Source organism: Bufo gargarizans, chromosome 3, assembly GCF_014858855.1.
Source record: "Bufo gargarizans isolate SCDJY-AF-19 chromosome 3, ASM1485885v1, whole genome shotgun sequence".
Taxonomy (NCBI): domain Eukaryota; kingdom Metazoa; phylum Chordata; class Amphibia; order Anura; family Bufonidae; genus Bufo; species Bufo gargarizans.
The window spans coordinates 84,811,628-84,838,233 of NC_058082.1; the positions used below are offsets into that span (position 1 = coordinate 84,811,628).

Sequence of the window (26,606 nt, forward strand, 5' to 3'; positions counted from 1 at the left end):
AACTTCCTAAAAACCAAGTGGAAGAGCCTCAAAGATGCCTTCATTCGTCATCGACGCAAAGAGAAGGAACAGAGGAGTGGAGCTTCGCCAAGTGCGCGGTCCAGCTATGTCCATGCGGAGGAAATGGCCTTTCTAATCCCATGCACTGAAATGCGTAGGTGAGTCCAGGGCATACACATGCAGGAGAGGGTGTGGTATGACATGCATTCACTTTCATATCTTGCACATACTTATGTATATTTTCATGTTCACAGCACCGATAGTAGCTGGTCGAAAAGACAACAGCAGGAGGAGGAAGAGGAGGAGGTCACCAGGGACAGTGAGGCCTGTGCGTCTACGGGGCCACTAAGTCCTCCTCCAACCGATCCCACCCCTACATTCCAAACACCCTCACAGCCTGCCCCACCTGTCGTGGAACCCGAAAACATTCCGACTCACCGTTCAAAACGGAAAAGAACCGATCGCCAGGAGGACCGCCTAATTGCATGCCTGGATGCACTTGCCCATCCAGCACCCAAACTCACTAGTGATGCACTTTTCTTACTGAGTTTGGAGGAAAAAATGCTGCTAGTTCCCCGAAGTCGCATAACTGAAGCGAGGGATACCTTAACAAGGGCCCTAGACAGCTTCATTCCACATTATGACATCACACAGCCCAACAATGCACCACAACATCCACCACCACATCCACCACAATATCTACCACAATATCCACCACAATATCCACCACAACATCCACCACAACATCCACCACAACATCCACCACAATATCCACCACAACATCCACCACCCACTCACACATACACATCACAAACATACCCACAAACTAACATACCACACCCTCACGACACGTGGCACACACAACCACAATCATCATACAGCTATCCCTCCACTAGCATGGGCACCAACACCTCCACCACCACTCAAATGCAACCTGCCCAGCAATCAGGCGGAATGAGAGAGGCCATGCGGGATAACGAGCCACAATACCAAAACCTTTGAGAAGTAGCATACTTAATTTGGTGCATCAAGGGGGTTCTTCCTTCATTGTTAATATCGGTAAATTACCGAATAATTTTAAGTTAACAATTACAAAACTTATGTTGATTGTGTTAAACACAGTTTGCGCATTTTTGGAGGAACTGTAAGATGTGATTACTTTTCCAAAATATAAAAACATTTGCAAACTTTTTTGGACTCTTATTTCGAAGAGAGTGTTTGGTATGGAAAAATGTGGGTAAACTATGTATGGTATCTATATGCCAAATGTAAAAAGCATACACATACAATACCCCCCCTCAAAAACACTTGAAATGTCACAACCACAAGTAGAAAATAACTAAGGCCACACTAATATACAGTCAACACACAATGCAAATGCTTTAGTAGGCCACAATTACAGTCTACTTACCGCAAAGTAATGATCATTCTTTCCGCTGGTGGTATACTGTCCCGCATGAATGTGTCCTGACGTTGTAAACGGGTGCCCAACAACCCCAGGAGCTCATCAAAGCTGTTGCAAACGAAAATGGTGAGGGTTAACAATACCAAAAAAATACAACTGGTACCTTCACAATTGGAACCCCACTCCTAGAACTATTGTATTTGTACAAACCTGGTGATGGACATCCGCGTGTATGAAAAAAATTTGTCTTCATGGGCCCGGAGGGTCTCGTACAGTGCCCAGAACTGTCCCCTTTCCTGTCGGTTGGCAATCACAGGATGGACCCAGAAGCGTCGCCTGCTCTCTCTCCTACGCCTCAAACGTCGGAGAAGGATTGCTGACACAATTGCCGCAATTGGTCGCCTTCTGGAGTATTCCATGGTCGCAAACAATACAATCCACTCTCTCAACACACATGAAATTTATCACCTCCATTTCTCTCTCATTAGACACCTTTCATATAGACAGGCCTGTTTTTTCATTGGACTACAATACTGTCAATCACACAAACGCGCGTTCTACGCGCGTTGACTATGGACAAAAACGCGCAACAAAAACGCGCAAAAAACGCGCGTTTTGTCGCGCATAAAACGCGCATATCCAAAACGCTCAGGTCTGAACCCAGCCTTACCATCATAGGCACCTCCAAAAGTACCATCAGGCAGAAGCACTAGCTACAGGGTGTGCCCCAAGGGAACACCCTTCACTGCACCAAGACCAGTCAGCGACTGCCTGAGGGAGTACAATGTGACATCATCATTAGGGCCACTACCACCCCCATCCTCTGCTCTGGCTCCTCAGGGGCTCGCTGCAGATGAAGTTTGATATCAACCTTATTTTTAGCTGCTGGAAACATGAATGAGGTCAGGAAGGAGCTTTCAGTTTCCATGTTTATTTGCTGTTCACTGTTGTCTATGAGTCCACATAACTTGACGAGGAAAAACAGACAAATTAAGAATGCCGTAAGATCAAAGCGCTGCTCCTCTGTACGCTCCGTGGTGAATTCAGTTGTATTAATTAAATGATTACACAAGAAAAATCCCCTGTGGACATTATTAAGCCAGGGGAACATATTATGGCGAAATACTGAAGGTAAGTTATCTAAAACCCTAATTAAATTAAAATAAAATCAGCACACACTATAAATTATGAAAACTTAGCCTGAATCTGGAGATTTTTTCAACAATTAATGATATAATATAGAATATGTGATAAGAACTTTCCAGTTTGTGGGATAATTAATGTGATTTCCATAGTTTTAGATTGCTCTCATAGGGAGCAGAGTTGAGACAAGGAGAAGGTCTCATGGCTTTTTTTATTTTACACATTTATATAGCACTACTATATTCCACAGCACTTTACAGACATTATGATCACACTGTCCCCAATGTGGCTCACAATCTAAGGTCCCTATCAGTATGTCTATGGAGTGTGGGAGGAAACCGGAGGAAACCCAAGCAAACACAGGGAAGACCTACAAACTCCATGCAGATGTTGTCCTTGGTCGACTTCGAACCTAGGAACTTAACGCTGCAAGGCACTAATGCTAACCACTGAGCCCATGCTGCTTGTGTATGGCTTCTATCATGTTACAGCAGATAAAATTTGTAAGGTTGGAAATAGTTGGGCTCTTGCTTAAAGGGGCTTTCCAGGACTACTATATTAATGTCATCAATATCGGATCATGGGGGTCTGACCTGGAACTCCCGTCGATCAGCTGTTTGAAGAGGCCTTGGTGCTCCAGTGACCACTGCGGCCTTCTTTCAGCTTACCAAGCACAGCACCATACATAATATAGCAACAAAAGGCAAGAAGGACTATAAAAACAGACCACACATCAATTGTTATCTAAAGGTATAAAAAAAAAAATATGAAGCACCACAATATTGTATACAATATTTTAACTTTGTGGTGCTTAATAAAGATTATAAAAAAGAAAATGGCTGCACACCATTATACATACAAACAATAGAGCTAAGAAATGGGGGCCATTCTAAATAAAAGTGGTACAATACCGACTATAAATGAGTCAATGGAAGCTCTTAGCGCACATATTTGATCAAATGTGTGTCGGGCCCATCTACCAGGTGTCAAGGTGGCTTTCGCAGATGGGTCCCTAACAGTGGCGTCGCCAGGGGGGGGCCAGAGGGGGCCATGGCCTACATCATAATGTGCCCCCCCCATGTGCCCCCCCAACTAAAATGCCCCCGTCCCTCCCCCCCAAGTGAGCCGCCGCCACCGCCGGGCACAGGGAGATGAGCGCTTCCAATGCGCGCATCTCCATTGTAATCTGCCTGTGCCAGCGGAGGTGCAGGGGAGGGAGAGGTGTGTCCCTTCCCCTTCCTCTGATAGGCTCCCGGCGCACTGATGACGTCATCACGCCGCCTGAGCCTTACAGCGCGGGACACAGGCCAGAAGAGGCCTGCATCGCATCACTGACATGGAGGTAAGTATGTTTTTTTTTTTTTATTACAATACTGGCACATGATGATGATGGGGGGGTGACTTAATACTGGCACATGATGATGATGGGGGGGACAACTTAATACTGGCACATGATGATGATGAGGGGGGACGACTTAATACTGGCACATGATGATGATGGGGGGGTGACTTAATACTGGCACATGATGATGATGGGGGGGACTTAATACTGGCACATGATGATGATGGGGGGGACTTAATACTGGCACATGATGATGGGGGGGACTTAATATTGGCACATGATAATGGGGGGACACTTAATACTGGCACATGATGATGGGGGGGGCTTAATACTGGCACATGATGATGGGGGGGACTTAAAGGGTTTCTACCACCAGAAATACTGTTATGTAGCTGACTGACATTACCGATGCACCCATGTCAGCACTACATAACAGTATGTTTCTAACAGTAGTTCCTGCAGCCGTTTTTGTTAAAAACGTACTTTTATAGATATGCTAACTTGTGTAAATGTATCGTTGTTATAGCTGCCCCCCCCCCCCTACTTTTGTCCTGGCCCCCAGTGTGCCCCCCCAAAATTTGAAAGCTAGAGACGCCACTGGTCCCTAACACTAGTATACTGCCTCACTTTAGACTTACCTAAGCCTACAATATTCAGGGCAGAGTAGTAACCAGCTACATATGTACTCTGCTCAGAAGCCCCAGGTAGATGGGCTTAATAAAGATTGTTATACTTTTAGATTATTTGATATGTAGTCTGTTTTTATCGTTCTTCTTGCATTTTGTTGCAGTATCAGTATTTTGGACTAGTGGCCAGCACTTGTGTTATTTTAGTGCGCCCCCTAGTTTCTATGTTGGGTAAACATAGTATTGCGGCTGTGCTTGGTTACTGCAGCCCAGGCTCTCTCTCTAGTCTAGGCCACACAACCAACAAATGTGATGTTACTGGCCCAGAAAGATTCCCCGCAGTACCCCAGCCTCTTCAAATTGGCAAGTTGCTGGGAGTCGGCCGCCCACCGATCAGATATTGATGATCTCCACTGACGATAGTCCAAGCAACAAAAGAGCCCGCTGTATTATATTAATGTCTTCTTTATTTCATTATTATTCAAAAAGTGTAATCAGCACATACCAAAGTCTGTGTTTTTAAAAGTCCAAATCACGGAGGCAGACAAGGCGTTGTGCGCTACCACAACGTTATAATACAGCGGGCTCTGCTTCGTCAGCGAAGGCGAAAACCCGGACGGGATCCAGATTTTAATTGTGATACGCTGTTTGTTTTAAAAGGTTTTGTAAGTACAATAAATGCTGAGTGTTTGAATTCTAGTTGCGGTGCTTCACTAATTTTGCTCCTTCTTTCTGGCTGCCTACAGGATGTGGGAGTGGAGATGGGTTTGGAGACTATACTTTTCAATAGGGATCGACCGATTATCGGATTTACCGATATTATCGGCCGATATTCAGGATTTTGAAAGCTATCGGTATCGGCATTTATTTTGCCGATATTCCGATAGTGTATGGGAACACAGATCGCGCTGCTGTCAGCGCTCTCCGTGTTCCCCTTAGCAGCACAGGGGAGAAGGAAGCAGTGTCTCCTCCCCCTGTGCTGCTCCTGCCGCTGCCGCCAATGAAAGTACAGGGGACAAGAGGAGGGGAGGAGCTATGGCCACTGCTCCACCAATGAAGCTTAATCTATCATTCATTCATATACAGGAGGCGGGAGCTGCAGGATCACATAGCCGGCTCCCGACCTCTATGAGCTGTAGCTGCGATCTGCGGTAGTTAACTCCTCAGGTGCCGAGGATCGCAGCTACTGCTCATAGAGGTCGGGAGCCGGCTATGTGATCCTGCAGCCAGCTCCCGCCTCCTGTATATGAATAAATTAGAGATTAAGCTTCATTGGTGGCGCAGTGCGCCCCTCCAAGCCCCCCAGTATTAGACATTGGTGGCGCAGTGCGACCCCCCAAGCCCCCTAGTATTAGACATTGGTGGCGCAGTGCGCCCCCCCCCCCCTAAGCCCCTTAAAGGGAACCTGTCACCGGGATTTTGTGTATAGAGCTGAGGACATGGGTTGCTAGATGGCCGCTAGCATATCCACAATACCCAGTCCCCATAGCTCTGTGTGCTTTTATTGTATTAAAAAAAACGATTTGATACATATGCAAATTAACCTGAGATGAGTCCTGTATGTGAGATGAGTCAGGGACAAGACTCATCTCAGGTTAATTTGCATATGTATCAAATTGTTTTTTTTGACACAATAAAAGCACACAGAGCTATGGGGACTGGATATTGCGGATGGGCTAGCGGCCATCTAGCAACCCATGTCCTCAGCTCTATACACAAAATCCCGGTGACAGGTTCCCTTTAAGCAGTGGTGGCGCATAGGGCCCCCCCCCACCCCAGTATTAAAAACATTGGTGGCGCAGTGCTGGCTGCCATGGTAAGCTCCATGCTGCTGTGTGCACAAAGCACAGAGCAGCAGGGACAGTGTGAGCTCCTATTCACCCTGATAGAGATCTATCAGGGTGAATAGGACAAGGGTTCTAGTCCCTAAGGGGGCTAAAAGTTAGTAAAAACTAAAAAGTTCCAAAAATAAAAAAAACACCAAAATATTAAGTATAAATGAAAAAGAAAGATTTACAAAAAAAATAAATACACATTAACAATAAACATTAATTTTCAGCAGATTTGTGGGAATTTTTTATTTTTTTTTTCAAAAATGAAAATTCCCAGAATATCGGTATAAATTATCGGCTATCGGCCTGAAAGTTCACAAATTATCTGTATCGGTATCGGCCCTAAAAAATCAATATCGGTCGATCCCTACTTTTCAACCAGTGATTGACTACATCAGAGAACTGTCCATACATTTGTTTTGGTCGAGACTCTTTCTGGAAGTTGAGAGGAGCACGGTTTCTTTTTCTTCTTGTTTGAAACTTGGTTTGAACAGGACCCACTTCACTTGAGACCTGCAGCGCTCATAGTAGGAACACCAATTTGGAACTTGATCTTTTATTGATCTTCTTTTTTCTTTTGTTGCTTGGACTGTGTGGGAAGAATACAAGAGAACTTCCTGTGCTACGCTACTGCCTATACCAGCGATAAATGTGGATTCTTTTTTTAATATTACTCCATTGACGATAAGTCATCAATATTCTATTCACAGGAAACCCCTTCAATAAAACCAACGCTAGAAAACTTGAATTCATGAAAGGAAACACTTCCTTAGACCTCAGCATAGGGGATGTGTCTACTCAGTAGAAGTCTGAGTGTTGGGCCCCCACCACTGATCAGTTTTGTGTCCTTCCATCCGAATGGACCGGTGGTCACGCATGTCCACTTCTGATCCATGAGAATGCAGGAGATAGCCGAGCGCTGTACTAGGCTATATCCAGCAGTCTTATGGAGAAGACTAGAGCTGTCTGCAGCACTATTCAAAAAGGTGTTCTTGGGTTTGGGTGGGAAGTTCTAGCAGTAGGACCCCCATCGACAAGACAATTATCCCCTATTCTGAGGATAGGGGATGATTGATATTCAAGGTAAAACCCCTTTAAGTGTATGCAGTCTTCTACAACTGTTTACTTCAGACTGAGATGGGCTGACAGCTTTTATCATCAGCAGTATTAGCTCTCAAGGGGTTGCTTCTTAGGACACCTGGTTATTCATAGGGTGTCTACCTTCTGTTTTTCCTGGCAGTCAATCGCTGTGAGACTACCCCTCCCCCTTGCTGTGCAGAGACAGGTTTGATTGAATCTCTACCCATGGGTGTGAAACATGATGCATATTCGTGACATACATTTATTTTCCACTAGGAATATGTCAGAGCCATCAGGGTTCTCATCCAACACAGGTTCCAATGGATACAGCTGGCAGCCTGAGTAGGTTAGACATTCGCCGCACATCCCGAGACGCGTACCTCCAATGGTTCTTGCTTATATCTCAGGAATACGCAACACACAGTCTTCTCATTCTTACTATATTTCAGTGTGGATTCTATATCGCGTTTTCTACTCTAGTTTAGGCTTTCACTGGGTTTTAAAATGAAAATCATAAGACATCATATAGTACATGGCAATCTCCTTTCAACAAAGCTAGAACCAGCCCTGTACCTACCTCACATGGATCCAGAGATCTCACCATTCATTGCTCCAAGTGCTCTGCTCGATTTTTTTGAAGCTGGCAGCTTAGGGGGTGTACGTTCTGCTGCAACTCGGGGGGTGCATCCTTTCTGCTGCAGCTGGCGGCAGTTGAAGGAGGGAACTGAGCATGTGCGTCCACCTCAGTGAGCTGGACAGATAATTTAGAAAAAGGGCAAACAGCAGGAGGCGGAGATAGATTTTAGTGAATAATTCACTGGTTATACAAAATCTTTAATTACGGTCGATTATAAAAGTATTCAGCTCCAGGTGCTGATGTAGAATATTTAAAGGGATTATCCTATTATCTGTCTGTTCGGTGGAGGTCCGACACTGGTGTGTCCTCCAATCACGAGAATGGGGGGCCCGTGCTCCCCATTTGATTGGGGCGGCAGACACACATGTCTGACCAATGCTCCACTCTACTCTAGGGACTGCCGTAGATTGAGTACAAGTACTTACTGTACTGTATCTACCTTTAGGTATCTCCCTTTAAAACCATGATTTAGATTCAACACTATCTGGCGCTTACTTTTATAATATAGCTTTATACAGTCATGTGAAAAAATTAGGACACCCTTTGAAAGCATGTGGTTTTTTGTAACATTTTTAATAAAAGGTTATTTCATCTCCGTTTCAACAATACAGAGAGATTAAAGTAATCCAACTAAACAAAGAAAACTGAAGAAAAGTCTTTTCAAGATCTTCTGTAAATGTCATTCTACAAAAATGCCTATTCTAACTGAGGAAAAAGATAGGACACCCTTGCCCCTAATAGCGAGTGTTACCTCCTTTGGCTGAAATAACTGCAGTGAGACGGTTCTTGTAGCCATCTACCAGTCTTCGACATCGGTCTGAGGAAATTTTACCCCACTCCTCAATGCAGAACTTTTTCAGCTGTGAGATGTTTGAGGGGTTTCTTGCACGTACAGCCCTTTTCAAGTCACCCCACAGCATCTCAATGGGATTCAAATCTGGACTTTGACTTGGCCATTCCAGGACTCTCCATTTCTTCTTTTTCAGCCAATCTTTGGTTGATTTACTAGTATGTTTTGGGTCATTGTCATGTTGCATGGTCCAGTTCCGCTTCAGCTTTAATTTTCTAACTGATGGTCTCACATGTTCTTCAAGCACCTTCTGATACACAGTAGAATTCATCGTGGATTCTATGATGGTGAGCTGACCAGGTCCTGCTGCAGCAAAGCAGCCCCAAACCATGACACTTCCACCTCCATGCTTCACAGTTGGTATGAGGTTCTTTTCTTGGAATGCTGTGTTTGGTTTACGCCAAACATGTCCTCTGCTGTTGTGTCCAAATAATTCAATTTTGGACTCATCTGTCCAAAGAACATTATTCCAGAAGTCCTGGTCTTTGTCAACTTTATCTCTGGCAAATGTCAGTCTGGCCTCGATGTTTCTCTTGGAAAGCAAAGGTTTCCTCCTTGCACACCTCCCATGCAAGTTAAACTTGTACAGTCTCTTTCTGATTGTAGAGGCATGTACTTCTACATCAACAGTAGCCAGAGCCTGCTGTAGTTCTCGAGATGACACTTTAGGGTTTTTGGAGACCTCTTTTAGCATCTTGCGGTCTGCTCTTGGGGTGAACTTGCTGGGGCGACCAGTCCTGGGCATGTTGGCAGTTGTTTTGAAAGCCCTCCACTTGTAGACTATCTTCCGGACAGTGGAATGGCTGATTTCAAAATCTTTTGAGATCTTTTTAAATCCCTTCCCAGACTCATAGGCTGCTACAATCTTTTTTCTGAAGTCCTCTGACAGCTCTTTTGCTCTCACCATGGTGCTCACTCTCACTTCAACAGTCAGGAGCACACCAAACTAAATGTCTGAGGTTTAAATAGGGCAAGCCTCATTCAACATGCAGAGTAACGATCTACTAATTATGTGCACCTGGTGTGATATACCTGTGTGAGATCTGAGCCAATTTAAGAGGGAATACATGTGAGGGTGTCCTATCTTTTTCCTCAGTTAGAATAGGCATTTTTGTAGAATGACATTTTCAGAAGATCTGGAAAAGACTTTTCTTCAGTTTTCTTTGTTTAGTTGGATTACTTTAATCTCTCTGTATTGTTGAAACGGAGATGAAATAACCTTTTATTAAAAATGTTACAAAAAACCACATGCTTTCAAAGGGTGTCCTAATTTTTTCACATGACTGTATGTTTTAAGGGAACCTGTCACCATGAAAATGCAAATGCAGCGCGATCTACAGGCATCATGCTATAGAGCAGGAGGAGCAGAGCAGATTGCTGGATAGTTTTGTGTAAAAAAAAATTCAGTCAAACATGTGTTTAATTCATTGATATTCTTTTTTTATTTTATTTTTATTTAAATATTTTATTTGTAATACAAAAATACATATCCATATAACATTTATGCTATTATAAGATCCTAAAGTCCGTAAGTTTCTGATTTATAAGCATAGTTAATAATAATTTCATACAATTACCCATACTTATGGGGATAATACAGGTCAAATGGAAATCTCACTTGCTAAGAGGAAAGCGGGGCTCCCCCGACATCGGCAGCCCAATCGGGCAAACACATACAGCATCTAACTTAGCATGTTAATATCTATAAAGGGCAGATTCATTGATATTCTTACTTATTCTGAGCTTAGGAGTCCAGTGGGCGGAGTGACATAATGATTGATAGTCTGCTCTGTATGAGCATGCATAGCTGTCAGTCACTGAGATTACCACCCACTGGACTCCTATGCCAGAAAAAAAGGGGTGTAAATGAATAAAATATACGTTTTACTTCATTTTTTCCCCTAGAGAACTAAATATCAATCTACACAACTCCTCCCGCTCTATAAGATGTGCAGTTCCCCAGGCTCTGCAAAGTGTTAATTTGGTATATTACTAAAATATTAATGCTTTGTACCTATTCCCAAAAGCTGTTTATAGATGGCACTGTTTGGTAAATTATGCCCAGACTCGGCAGAGGGAACTAGCTTTCCCCTCTGAATCAGAAGCTTGCTAGCAAGTATTGTGCTATCCACTTCCGTTTAGCACTGCATGCCTTTCAGGGCAGATGCTAGTTCATTTTGGGATTTGCATGTGAGAAAAGCCTGTTTGACGCTGGAGGCAAGAAAGAAACTATTTCTCCAGGAGAAACATCCTTCTTGTGAAGGAGAGAATCCCTGAGGGAAGGAGGAACAGATATCCAAAAACTGTCTAAGATCACAGCGTATTGTCGAGTCGCTTACCCCTTAAACTCTACTCCCCCTCCAATAATGACAGACTCAGCAAGTGGATTATATGGCCACAGCAGCCTTTTATTAATAACATAAATACATAACTTAACCCTTGGCCTTCCCACCTGAAGGCCCCGCCCTAAAACCTTACCAAGGACCCATGAATGCCAACACGGGGAGGGTCCTTGGAGCCCCATAAATGACGGATAACTGGCCTCGCCCTCAGTTAAATTACCTCTAGCCGATAAACGCCAGCTCAGAGGCAGGAACCGGTAACCAAGGGCAACCAACTTGGGCCGCTACCCACCCTATCACACCTTAAACCAGTACCTGAGGAGTCCAGAGCCTCCTTTGGCTCCCTCCCCACCACGCCAGAGCCACCATAACCACCAACTCCAAGGACTCACCACCGCCCCAGGCCGCTATCACAAAGCTTACCCTCCAATCACTGCCGGACCATCCGTAATCCACTCGCAACCCCCCGGCCCAACACCAAAACTAAGAAACACTCAAGGACCCCCACCTACCCCAGGCAAACAGCAGCCAAAATAAAAACAAAAAAGGAGTGGGTGGGTGGGGGCTGCTGCCACACTGCTGTCCTCACAAAAAAGGCCCCTTTTCCCGCCCTTGCTATCCCTTTTATGCCCTTAGCCACACCTCCATCCCTTCGTCACTATCCTTCCTCCTTAACCCTTCATAACCGCAAATCCTCTCCCTCCAAGCTCCAGTCATGCCAGGTCTCCATCCAGCCTTCCCCTGATTCCGGCCTGCACTAGACCGTGCGTGTTAGCAAGGTATTCGCTGTTTATGGCTATAGACTTTGCTGCTTGTGGAAGGATTAACACACTTATATAACGGATTGGCACTTTAGTAAAGAGAGACTTATTTATTTTCTACATCCAGCCTGGTTACTGACTCCAGCTCCATTCACCGGCCACAGCATCTACACCTCTTGCCTTTCACCCGTACAACACTCATAACGCCAAGGGCACCCCAACATCAAAGTGCCTGACTGAAGATACGGTGTGCCCTCCTATCACCGCCCTGGCCCTAGGGAGCGATTATGTGAGAATTGCCACTGTGAATGATTACAGCAGCCGGAGCCACTACCACTCCCATCCTCTGCTCCAGCTCCTCCAGGGCTCGCGGCACATGCTGCTGACCGTTCGTACTGCATGTTCAACTTGACGGGGCCACTTTGCAGTTTTGTCTTATCCTTCTACAGATCCATCATGAACAGGTTAGGTGATCATTAAAAGTTATGAACGTGGCACATCTACTGTATAATAAAGTATGCAAATGAATATTCAATTAATATCGTATTGACATTAAATATACACACGAGCCTCATTCACAACTAATGGTTTCGATCACTGCAATATCAACACCTGCTTCTGGCAGAAATGTCATCTTTCTCAAAGTCTAACCAACCTCCTTGAAAGTTCACAAGTCCACAGGAGACCCCCATTAGACAATTAAGCGCGATAATAAAACGTGGATATTTGAGTGGAAACTAAGGATATTAAACCCTTGGTGTCATCTGCTATACATATACGGAGGATGTTGCGGCTTTAAGGCCACCTGCACACGTTGTGGAATATGTGCGTTTTCTTTCTGCGCGGATTTCCGGGCGGGTAAACCGCAATGTACCAGCAAAGAGTATGAGTGTATTACACAAATCTCATGTACACTTTGCAGATTTTTTTTCTGAGTGGAAATTGACCTGCCATGCAGACTTCAAAATATACAGCATGACAATTATGTTTGCGGTTTTCGCTGCAGATTTTACACTGGGTGAGATCTGTGAAAAAATTGCATAAAAAGCGCATCAAAAAAAGTTTTTAGACATTGCGGGTTTTGGTGCGGATATGCTGCAGAAACGCACTTACAGTATCAGGAGTGGGCTGTTCTCTGAGCTACTTTCCCAAAGCTCCTGCAGCAGTGAGGGGAAACACTCCCTCACCACATCATGCTGCTTCACTCTCTTGCTCCAACTTTCAACTACACTCCATCTCAACGAACTATAGCTTGCTGCAACCCCTCCCTTGGTAGGAAGCAGGACTAGCCCACTGCTCAAAAAGGGGAGAAAGGAATGGTAAGTTCCATTCTATCTAAACTCTCTGCCAGATACACTGCCACCTAATGGACAACCAGGCACATTATAAGTAATAACAATTGCATAACAATATTATTAAGGCACAGTATCAGAGGACCTGGAATTAAATACACATTTTTTGCTAACCATTAAAGACAGTAGCTAGGTGTAAGAATGACAGTGCCCCCTCTGGGGTATGTAGTTGCTAAAACAGTCCCATCAGGAGAGACTACAGGTTTTCCCTAAGGCCCCTTGCAGACGAGTGTGCGTCCGGATTAGGTCCTGATGCGTTGCGAATGCGTTCAGTGAAAAATACGCGATTTCGCAGGCAACGTCATTCAGTTTTGCCTGCGATCGCGTTTAGTTCAGTTTTTATCGCGCGGGTGCAATGCATTTTGCACGCGCGTGATAAAAACCTGAATGCATACAACAACATCTCTTAGCGACCATCCGTGAAAAACGCATCGCATCCGCACTTGCTTGCGGGATGCGATTTGCACGCAGCTCCATTCACTTCTATGGGGCCAGCGTTGCGTGAAAAATCGCTGAATATAGAACATGTTGTGATTTTCACGCAGCGCACAAGTGATGCGTGTAGACCAACGCTCGTGTGCACAGCCCCATTGAAATGAATGGGTCCGGATTCCGTGCGGGCGCAATGTGTTCACATCACGCATTGCGCCCCATGCGGAATACTCGCCCGTGTGTAAGGGGACTAAGGGTGCAGTTTTTGAAGCCAAAACCAAGTGTGTATTAGAAAAGACGACAAGGTATAAAGGACAGATAGGACTTCTCTTTTTTTTATCCACTCCTGGTTTTAGCTTTAAAAACTGCATAAAAAAACCTGCACGTGTGGCCGCACCCTAAGCGACACCGCCACGGTGCTTTACTGTACAGTGTGCTTGACTTTATACATACAGTATTCGATCAGCGAAACGCCCTGTGCCGCCGTACCGCACATTATTCATCGGTGACCCTGTGCTCTGACAGTCTCTTTACTAGAATTAGCAATGATGTCACCAGAAAGCCTTCAGTAACGGGTGACCTTATGGATTTGTGTCTTCAGCCATTTTTTAAACCTTGACAGTTTCCATTGATTTTTCTATTTTTTTCATGGCACCGAGCACATAAACACAATGCACTTACTGACATTTGCATATAGTAGGCCAGTTACCGATGGCGGGACCTATACATGTGTAGGTTTTCTACTTGGGACAAGGAATTCCTAGATATTACCGCTGATGTATCTAATGTGATGCACAACAATAATACTAGAGGTAATTCTCAATAAAGAAAAAACTAAGAAACAGGAGTCCGATTGGTTGCTGCGGGTTACAGAACATGTTATAGGGGGATTTTTGCAAAAAACTGCGATATGGTGCTGTTTATAGAGTCATTTCTAGTAATTCATTGATATATTTATACCGGATAGACAGTGTGCAAGCACGACCGCAGCTGATGGCTTGCAGGGTGGTCGTAACCCCTGGATACGAACAGTGTATAAGGCCTCATGCACACGACAGTTGTTTTTTTTGCGTCCGCAAATTGTGCGTCCGCTAAAAATAACGGACGCGGCATCCGTTTTCTTTGGAGGATCCGTTTTTTTCCACAGATCCCTTGTAATAAATGCCTATCCTTGTCCACAAATGTGAAAAAAGTAGGACATGCACAATTTTTTTTGCTGAAGGGAAACACGGACAACGGACGCTGAACACAAACGGATGAACTATCAGCATTTTTTTGCTGACCCATTGAAATGAATGGGTCCCCATCCTATCCGCAAAAAAAAAAACGGAACGCAGGCCGAGAAAAACAACGTGTCGTGTCGTGTGCATGAGGCCTAATGTGATGGAAAACTGAATCTAGCCAGCAAAGGAGGCAATATGGATAATAACAATACAGTAGTAAGTGGCTTGTAGTAACTTTCTCTACATGATAAATGCCACTTGCGGAAGTGACACAACCCCTTTAAAGGGTTATACCCATCTCAAACATTGGTGATATATGGATAGGATATGCCACCAATGTCAGACCTCTGGGACCTGCTCCTTTCTCCTGAACAGGCCCCCCCCCCCCCCCCCCCATGTGAAAGAGAGCGCACTGTCGGCTTTTTTTGGAAGTCCCATAGCGGTAAATTGACGGTGGCCACTTTTGCACAGTGCAGTCTTCTTCATTCTAGGGGGGCCCCTTCTGGAGGTAGGAGTTGGACTAGCATCTATCTGACATTGGTGGCATATCTTAGTGATATGCCACCAATTTCCGAGACAAGACAACCCCTTTAATAATATAATAGTTTCTGTTAAGCTCCTACACTCCCCCTAGTGGCAGCAGCAAGCAGCGAGAATTTCATGTTGAGATGTTTATAGCTCCAGCCATCATAAAAGCTTACTCATAAATGAGTTAGCAAGGGCTAGGAAAGTTTGAACTCGATGAACATATACACAGGTAGAACTTTTTTTTTTTTTTTTGGGGGGGGGGGGTGAATACGTGCATTCCAAATTGTCTGGTTTCTCAAAAATTAATTTACTCTGACTCAGAAAAAGCTTTAAAAGTCCAAATGATTTTTTCATTTTTTCCTGTTCTATCAAAGGCTATTACCCCATTACAGCAATTGCTATGCTAAACTTACATTACCTGCCAGTCAAGTGAAAAAGATTTTGCTGTCATTTTTGTAAAGCGCTTTAATTAGAAATTATGCCGGATTTGTTTCCTAAATCAAATATTCTCTTGATCTCGGCGTGTGTTCATGCATTATCAGGCTTCTCAAGCTTTTTAACACTGCAGGATATTGATAGGCAGCATTGTCACATTTAAGTGGAACTGCCACGTGGATGAAAGTACAGTCCGCAGAGTTAGAAGGCAGAATCCAAATGTAATACCGTACGTTACATCCGTGATATGGATTATGGCAGCCAAACCTTCAAATTCAGACAATATAAAAATTTAATTCTGGTTTAAGAAAAAAAGTTTCCTACCCAAAAGTTCATAATATATTTTCTTAAAGTGTAACTGCCATTTTATTTTTATTTGTGTAATGTATAGGGGCAGTGATACTGACCATTTTTGTAATATACTTTAATTAGTGAAATCATAAGTTTCTATTAGAAAAATAGCTCTAAAGTGGGCCATTTTGAGCCTTAGCGACGCTCCTCTGTCTTCTGTTTACATAGCATAGTCAGTGTTGAGCAAGTCTCCACTGTTATGTAAACAGAAGACAGAGAAGCGTCGCTAAGGCTAAAAATGGGCCACTTCAGAGCAATTTTTCTAATAGAAACGTATGATTTCAGTAATTAAAGTATATTACAAAAATGGTCAGTATCACTGCCCCTATACATTACACAAATAAAAATAGAACGGCAGTTACACTTTAAAGCTAGTCTGTCCCAAAATAAAATCAGTCATGTCAGTCAATGCCGGGTCTCCACAGGTACTACAAGTGACCAAGAGGAAACTTGGAAAGAGGCCGACTTCAACATGACCACCATTAACAGCATCTTACTCTTTTGCTCATTGGACTTTTTACTTCTGGTGATCTCCTATAAAGGAGTTCTCCATTCAAGTCAATGAGACTGAGCTGCAGTACCAAATGCAGCCTATGACAAGAGTGGTGCTGTTTCTGGAAGGAAGCAGGCATGTTCTTCAAACAGCAGACAATTTTTTTAAAACTTTCCCCTTTATCTCCCCCTCTACTCTTCTCCGTTACCATAATTAGTGATTGCTAACTGCACCTAAACTCTGAGTGGAGGTGGGCTCCCATAGGTGACGGGCCCACAGCAGCTTCTATACCTGCTATCCTGGTAGTTTCACACATGATCTTGTAACCCAATGGCCAGTACAAAGAAGGCCAAAGAATAAAATACAAATGAGGGTGTAAAGCAACGTGTAGTGTCCATCCAACCACACAAACACTACGTACTACTCTGCATCTATCCTGTAGTGGCCGTCTCCTGCCCCCCTGTCCATTAATCAGTTCCTGATTGGTGAAGGGAAAAATGTCCGGGACCCCCTGACCCTGAGAATAAAGGTGTCTGGTTGCTGGTTTAGAGCCACTGCCCCTTTGGTAATTTCCCTTGCACTGTGAGGCTTCTAGTCCACTGCGGAGGGTACTATAGCGTGGGTCATGAGGCACGCTGCAGATTTAAAGGCTATGTATACCTTCGGGGGCAAAATTATTTTTATTTTGGGCTAAAAATCATTTCCTCAATTGGTCTTTATTAGAAAATATTGAGCCATTCTGTCACAAAGGTTTAACTGTCTGGCTGTGCGAATCGTACTTTCACTATGTGTCGGTCATCTAATAAACCTCAGGCTACTTTGACATCTGCGCATTTGCTGGATCCGTCAGGGGTCAGCAAAAAACCGCTTCCGTCATAATAATACAACCGGCTGCATCCGTTATGAATAGATCCATCCGTATTATCTTGAAAATAGTCATCTCTAAAACCATTGTAAGTCAATGGGCGCCGGATCCGTTTTCTTTAGTGTCCGAAAAAACAGATCCAGCACCATTGACTTACATTGTGTTTCATGCCGGATCAGTCTTGATCAGTATCCCAGACGCACTCAAAAACGATGCTTGCAGCGGTTTTCTGTGCGTCATGGGAATGCAACCAAACGGAACAGAAATGCATTCTGGTGCACTCCATTCTGTTCAGTTTTATCCTCACTGACAATGAATGGGGATAAAACTGAATTGTTTTCCTACGGTTTTGAGATCCTATGACGGATCTCAATAGCGGAAAGGGAAACGCAGATGTGACAGTAGCCCTATCTGTAAATTACTAAAATGTCATAAAGACTTATTTAAGCCACATTCTTATCAGTCAGATCAGAACTGAGCTATAAGGAGCCATCAGCTGAGCTGCCTGACGGAACAGAGTAAAAACTCAGATCCTGCTACTAGAGAATCTCAAAGCTGCACAGAGAAAGGGGCTAAAATGTTTTAATGAAGACCAATTGAAAAAAAAATTTTTAGCTCAAATTAGAACATTAGCGTATATGGGTTTTGCAGTGGATTTGCTGTAAATATTGTCAAAAATCTACACCATTTTGGGCTTTGAAGTCAAGGAGATGGTCCTACCGTATCAGAGATTGACAGCCCTTTCTCTATGACTGTGTATACAGAGAGAGCTGTCAGTCACTGATATTTATCTGCTCAGCTCGTCCTGCTCTATAGCACACTGCATTTTCATGGGGACAGGTTCCCTTTAAATTTCTGAACATACCCTTATGGCTAGAGATGAGTGAAAAGATTCTGTAGAATCAAAATTTGACCAGAATTTTTCCAAAAGTTTCAATTCTATAGAATCAGATTCTTTTTGCGTGAATTTTTGGAGAGAAAGAGAGAAACAACACCAGAATGTCATCCACGGCTTTTTTAAGGTATTTGAAGTCCTTTTGATTCGGGTACGAATTATATTGGACACCTAAATCAAATTTCGGGAAATTTGTTTATCGCTACTTATCCACCTAAACAGAGAATGTGGGTGCCCTGAAAACCTCCGGACCATCACATGGTGGAAGAATGAAGGTCCCCTCAGCCCTCTTCCACTTGTCGAGGTGGCCATTGTCTGGCTATGGCGCACGACCACAAGCGCACTGCTCCCCATTCCAGTCTGTCAGACGTCAGGAATGAATAGGACGATGACAGGTGACATGTGATGACTCAAAAACAGTGACAAAGAAACGTGTGAATGGTCTAATCCCTAATAAAGCCACACAGGCGGCAAGCAAGAGACTGTAGCCGAACGTACCCTATAGAAGTAAGTACATGAATCCCAGGCAACTACTAGATACTTTTTAGTATTTTTTGGAGGGGGGGGGGGGTGTTCCTGAGCTAACAGTGTATTATTGTTTTTACCATGTAATTTCATTATAGGCTTTGGTGGAAATGATTTTCAATAATAAAAGGGAAAAGCAGCACAATGTGCTTGCGGGTCATCTCGTATTCTGCTCATATCACTGTATTCAGCGGCATACTAATAAAAAGTATCACAGTCGCCTTCTTTCCGTCTTACAGATTTCACATTTTCCTAAATCCTCCGGATAAATTGCATTCCTTTAGTCCCATCATTGCTGGAATGGCATCTTTTGCTGCCACCTGGTGGCCTGTAACAGAACAGCACCCCTTGTGTCGCTTTATTTTTATTGAATGCCGTCAAGTAGAATTACTCTATATAAAACAGGGACATAAAAGTCATGTACTGATATCTATGGGGACATCTGCAGCTATATGAATGCCATATATAAGTATATCTTCCGTATTCCAGATGTAATGATGCTGCTGGTGTTCAGACATGTTTCATCAACTTTCCCCCATAGACAATACTGGAGAGGGACAAGGCACCCCTGCTTCCAGGATAATGGGGGGGGGGGGGGGATGCCCATCCTAAAAGTCTTTTTGGGGAAAACACATTACATGCACACTATTCATGAGACATGCACTTAAAATGTCAACCTGAAGACCCTCAATGGACCTGAAGTCCAGATGACACTGCCAGCTGACATGGGTGACACGTAGACATTTACTGGTAACAGACGGCACTGATCCACTGTGTTCTATTTATGCGTCAGCTTTTTTTTTTTTTTAAAGAGGACTCCCATCATTTAGCTACAGTGCAGCATGTCTCCGGAGGACCCAGCACCGTTGTGTATTACACAGTTTAGCCATTGACCATTTAAGAACAGTGTAATTCTTGATTTCTCCTCTGGAGGCACTGTAGGGGAACTTCACATTTGCTGCTAGGTTCCTATACTGATTTGTCCCAGCAGCTGGACCCATTTAAAGGTTTTGTCCCAGCAGCTGGACCCATTTAAAGGTTTTGTCCCAGCAGCTGGACCCATTTAAAGGTTTTGTCCCAAAAATGTTTTAAGGCAATCATGTCAGATAAGTGGTGGTCTGGAACCTGAGACCCCACTAAACATGCGGTCCCTCTGTATTGAAATGAATGTGTGTTGCAATAACCTATAATAGGACCACGCTTAGTCATTGCATTGGCACGCCCAGCCACCTCTTTACTGAAAATGGGAACATGACTGGTTTGATCTAGGGATTGGTGGGGGCTCCAGCACATTGATAACTGGCATGTCTTAAAATCTCAGGAGCTTAAGAGCAAGCAGGACGAGGAAATCATTTTTCTGACCCTTTACATGGGACAACACATGTCTGTTGGTGGAACCCTGGAACGGCCAATGATCTAAAGATCTCCTGATGGCAGACGTCGAGGGAGATAAGGATCGGGCATGTTGAATTTTAACTACTAGATCCTTTTGTTCTGTGGTCATGATTTCCATCCCTCCTTCTACTGAGAACACTTGCATGGTTGACCACTGATGGGCATGCACATATATGAGAAGATGGGGAGTGACAGCTGTTGGCTGAATGAACGCTCGGTTGACAGCTATGTTAAGCGCCTTCTTGTTGTTTAAAGGGGTTGTCTCATCTGAGACAATGGGGGCAAATCGCTAGGATATGCTCGTATTGTCTGATGCCCCTAATGGTGGGACCCGCACCTACCTATGGATTTAGGCAAGGATGGGAGTCATGGCACTCTTCCTTCTCTATCTTGCAAAAGTCTATCTCACTAGAATCTATGGCTGACAGCAGTACCATGGCAATAATGGCTGTAATGTCAACTGCAGGATGCAAACTTGTGAAGGCACGTCTGGCAAGAACGTACCCAGGTGTGAAGGGTGTCTTAACAGTATTCTTCACGGCAGTAAAGTCTGAATGGCTGTAGTGGCAGGTTACCTTGCTGACTCCTATGCTTGGTCATGCAGATTCCAAGTTGTCCTCTATCTTCCTCTCTTTCTATCCTTCTCTATCTATAGCTTTTGCAGAGATCGGTTAGTCTCTGAAGCTTTCTGGGCCACCTTTAGGGATACGCTCCTATCTCCAGAATAGGCCCCGCAAAATGAAGGAGAGTACACTGTGCAGGAGCGGCCACCCTCTATTCACTGCAATGGGAGGCACGGCAGTGAATGGAGAGGTGACCGTGCATGGTGCGCTCACTCTGCTATTTTCGAAACTCCCAGAGCGGTGAACGGCGAGCACGCTGTGCATGCGCAATGCACTCTCCTTCATTTTGGGGGCTGTTCTGTAGACAGGAGCTGACCCAAGCCTATTTAACATTAACGGATTATCCTGTGTCTGAGATGGGCCGACCCCTTTAATGACAAGCTGCATGGAAACATTTCCCGTAAATCTAACTTATCTCGGCTATGCTTCACCTTTAATAATGATCCAATCTTCTGAAGTTTATGGTGCATGGAACGAAACAAAAAAATATATAAGTAGCTAAATTGAAAATACATTGTATTCCCCCATTATTCCCTACATTCATCAACCAGAAAGCCAATTACCTGCAGCTTATTTACCTAATCTGCATGACCAGGGCTAGAGAGCGTTTCGCTGAACGCTCGCCCACACCTCCCTCTAATACAATGGGATCATTTGTGTATCAGACATTGAAACATATACAAAGTGGCATGACTACCGCATTTACCGTCTGTGTAGCGTGAAACAATATTATCAGCAAGAGCGCCAATCCTTAATTACCGAAAACACATCAGCAATCCAGCGAATTGTGGAAACCTTCAAGGCTCAGAAAAACTTTAGAAAACCTCATAGTAGAAATGATAAATTCTTCTAAATTTGATGCTATAATATAAAGCCTACCATAATCACGTCACTTAGAGGTGGACACTGGGGGTCACTTCCAGATCTCCACTCTATGACTGGCCGGGGGCATGTAGCCACTTGTGCTTCCCCAGATAGCACCATAGCACCCTATGAAGAACCACTAATGAAGAGCCGTCCTTGCACTGGTGGACTTGGCCCATCACATGGTGACAAATGGTCTCAATGGTCATCATGTCATGTCATGCGGCCATACGGTCAGAAGCCAAAACCAGGAGTGAATTATAAAAAGAGGAGAAGTCGTATCTGTCTTTTATACTTTCTCTCCATTTTTCTATAACCTTAGCAATATTACTAAACGAAAGATGCCCTTATGGTCAAGCTACCGTCCCTGGCCACAAAGGGCTGAGAAGGTATGGAGCCCTCTGATTCTCGGATGGAGAGGGTTGTAGTACCAGGAACATTATCAGCAGAGGTGGCACTTATATTTGGAGATGACGCCCTCTTACTTCCAAAACAGAAGAGTTTGTATCTGAGCAACGACATGCATGGTATACAAATACAGTCCAGCAGTCCTATGTAAATATAGTGCCAGACCGAGAAAATACTGAAATCGGACTCCAAGATGATATTATAATACTAGATAATAATCCAATCTGTGTTAGTTACACTCCAGGAGAGCTTACAAAGTGTGGTGGAATTTACACCGGCCACATATGGTACAACATGTACGCCACTAATCACTACCTGCATCCATATACAATATGTCAGGTGGTACAGGTATAATATGCACAGCACTAATCACTACCTGCATCCATATACAATATACCAGGTGGTACAGGTATAATATGCACAGCACTAAGCACTACCTGCATCCATATACAATATGTCAGGTGGTACAGGTATAATATGCACAGCACTAAGCACTACCTGCATCCATATACAATATGCCAGGTGATACAGGTATAATATGCACAGCACTAATCACTACCTGCATCCATATACAATATACCAGGTGGTACAGGTATAATATGCACAGCACTAAGCACTACCTGCATCCATATACAATATGCCAGGTGGTACAGGTATAACATGCACAGCACTAATCACTACCTGCATCCATATACAATATGCCAGGTGGTACAGGTATAATATGCACAGCACTAATCACTACCTGCATCCATATACAATATACCAGGTGGTACAGGTATAATATGCACAGCACTAAGCACTACCTGCATCCATATACAATATGCCAGGTGGTACAGGTATAACATGCACAGCACTAATCACTACCTGCATCCATATACAATATGCCAGGTGGTACAGGTATAACATGCACAGCACTAATCACTACCTGCATCCATATACAATATATCAGGTGGTACAGGTATAATATGCACAGCACTAAGCACTACCTGCATCCATATACAATATGCCAGGTGGTACAGGTATAATATGCACAGCACTAATCACTACCTGCATCCATATACAATATCTCAGGTGGTACAGGTATAACATGCACAGCACTAATCACTACCTGCATCCATATACAATATCAGGTGGTACAGGTATAATATGCACAGCACTAATCACTACCTGCATCCATATACAATATACCAGTGGTACAGGTATAATATGCACAGCACTAAGCACTACCTGCATCCATATACAATATGTCAGGTGGTACAGGTATAATATGTACAGCACTAATCACTACCTGCATCCATATACAATATGTCAGGTGGTACAGGTATAATATGTACAGCGATAATCACTACCTGCATCCATATACAATATACCAGGTGGTACAGGTATAACATGCACAGCACTAATCACTACTTGCATCCATATACAATATATCAGGTGGTACAGGTATAATATGCACAGCACTAATCACTACCTGCATCCATATACAATATGTCAGGTGGTACAGGTATAACATGCACAGCACTAATCACTACCTGCATCCATATACAATATATCAGGTGGTACAGGTATAATATGCACAGCACTAATCACTACTTGCATCCATATACAATATATCAGGTGGTATAGGAATAACATGCACAGCACTAATCACTACCTGCATCCATATACAATATGTCAGGTGGTACAGGTATAATATGCACAGCACTAAGCACTACCTGCATCCATATACAATATATCAGGTGGTACAGGTATAATATGCACAGCACTAATCACTACTTGCATCCATATACAATATATCAGGTGGTATAGGAATAACATGCACAGCACTAATCACTACCTGCATCCATATACAATATATCAGGTGGTACAGGTATAATATGCACAGCACTAAGCACTACCTGCATCCATATACAATATACCAGGTGGTACAGGTATAACATGCACAACACTAATCACTACCTGCATCCATATACAATATACCAGGTGGTACAGGTATAATATGCACAGCACTAATCACTACTTGCATCCATATACAATATACCAGGTGGTACAGGTATAATATGCACAGCACTAATCACTACCTGCATCCATATACATCATGCCAGGTGGTACAGATGTGCCATGCCCAGAGCCATGTGCCACCTGTGCCTACATAACAGCCATGTCACATACATATGTGTTTCCCCTTACAACAGGGCATGCCGGAATACAGGTGCCACATACCCATTGTGCCATTGTAAAGTCACAGGGAACCCCTGCGGGCAGTGCCAGGCTCTGTGCCACTCACCTGATGCCCCGATCCTGCCAAGGAGATGGTATCGGATTGTAAATTCATTCCCCGAGGAATGCCGGAGCCGGGACGGACTAGGCTTCATCCAGGCAACTTTTCCCGAGCCTTCCCTAAGCGGGTGTCAGGGCGCCATGTGCCGCAGGGTCAGCAGCGCCCCCTCTGCCCGCGGACATCCGGGCGGCTCCTCTCACCGAGCAGCTCTGAGCCGGGACGTGAAGGAGCAGCCCCCGCACAGCGCGCGCCCGGACACCTGTGTCCTCCCTCCGGAGGGCTGGGTGCCCTTCACATCACGTGACTGGCAGCTGGAGGGGATCGCCCAGGTTAACCCTCTCCCTGCCGCTGCCCACAAGTCATCTTACTGCCGGGAACCCGCCGAGGATGGCACCGCAATGTGAGAGGAGAGGGGCAGCAGTCTGCAGCCAGCGGTGTGTGACAGCAGAGAGATGTGAGAGAGATATTAGATAGAGATATGACATTGATAGATATTAGATAGACAGATAGATATAAGAGATATTAGATAGATATGACATTGATAGATATTAGATAGATATAAAATAGATTGATATGAGATTATTATTATTATTTATTTATTTATTGTATGCACTTATATAGCGCTATTATATTCCGCAGCATTTTACAGACATTAGCATCCAGCTGTCCCCAATGGGGCTCACAATCTAACCTCCCTATCAATTTGTCTATGGAGTGTGGGAGGAAACCGGAGAACCCGGAAGAAACCGGAGGAAACCCACAGAAACACAGGGAGAACCTACAAACTCCATGCAGATGTTGTCCTTGGTCAGAGATAGATGGATAGTTAATAGCTATAGTGTCACCCCCACCGTACAATGTGGAGAAGACAGACAAGCAACAAGGCCAGAGGCTGGGATAAGGGAGCAGGTCACCTCCTATTGCTTTCCTAACCCTCACCCTAACTCCTACCCATATGAGCAGACCTGGATGGTAGGACGGCTCATACCGCGGAACCTATGACCCTGAGTCGCCCCCTGATAATCCCTCAAAAATAGGGAAAGGGTCTGAGACGACCTGTTCTTCCAATACATGGAAGCACAGGAGTCTCAACCGGCCTAGATGCCAGGAAAAAGTAGAGACCGTATACAGCTATTGGATTGGCAGGTAAGCACACAGAACAACACACTTAACTGCCGCAGCCATCAATACTGGAAACCGAGCATGAGTACTGGTACCCACACACCATACAGAACACAGTACAAACAACCACACTCAGGTATCCAGCACACCTAGTTACTACCTGGACCACCATGCAAACAGAGAGCATGGCGGTCCCAGGCAGAGCTGCATACAGACTTGAAGTTCCCCCTCCGGGGAACCCTGCTACCCCCTTCCGGAGGATACACCGATAGACAGGACGATGTCTAGCAAACATACTGGACAACAAACACCACTAGACATGTAACAACAACCAGACATAACACCAACCCATACTAACGACACCACACATAAAGTAGGGTAGTGAAGGGAAGGGGACACTGGGAAGACAAAGGAGAGACATTTCTGAGACCTTGGTGTTCCACAAGGTGGCCCTCAAGCACCGGGCAGATGGAATAAGCCATATATGAGCAAGGCTCTACACCAACAAAGGCTGGAGGACAACTAACTCCAGCCTGAAAGCCACAGGTTAAATAAACCTAGTGGCCACACCCAGACAGGGAGTTAACCCCTCCAGAACAAGACAGGGAAGGAACTAAGTTATAAGGGGCAGTGCACACACCAGCAGAGTAACCGCCATGTTGCCCCTGGCAACCGCATGCCCGGCTAACATGTCATGGCCCACAGCAACAAGCATGACATAGCCGTGACATATAGAAATAGATATGAGAGAGAGGGAGATGGATATGAGATAGATAGGCAGACAGACTACTGTATT

The 26,606-nt window shown here is 44.3% G+C and overlaps 1 protein-coding gene across 1 annotated transcript in view; it reads right to left on the reverse strand.

The window, feature by feature from the left end:
• The window catches only part of SGCG (sarcoglycan gamma), a 297,260-nt gene extending 272,321 nt beyond the window's left edge, over window positions 1-24,939 (reverse strand). Inside the window, exon 1 of the mRNA XM_044285025.1 lies at window positions 24,695-24,939. Coding sequence (XP_044140960.1) covers window positions 24,695-24,742 — 48 coding nt within the window. The 5' untranslated portion in view covers window positions 24,743-24,939. The remainder of the gene's footprint in view (window positions 1-24,694) is intronic.
• Window positions 24,940-26,606: the final 1,667 nt, after the last annotated feature.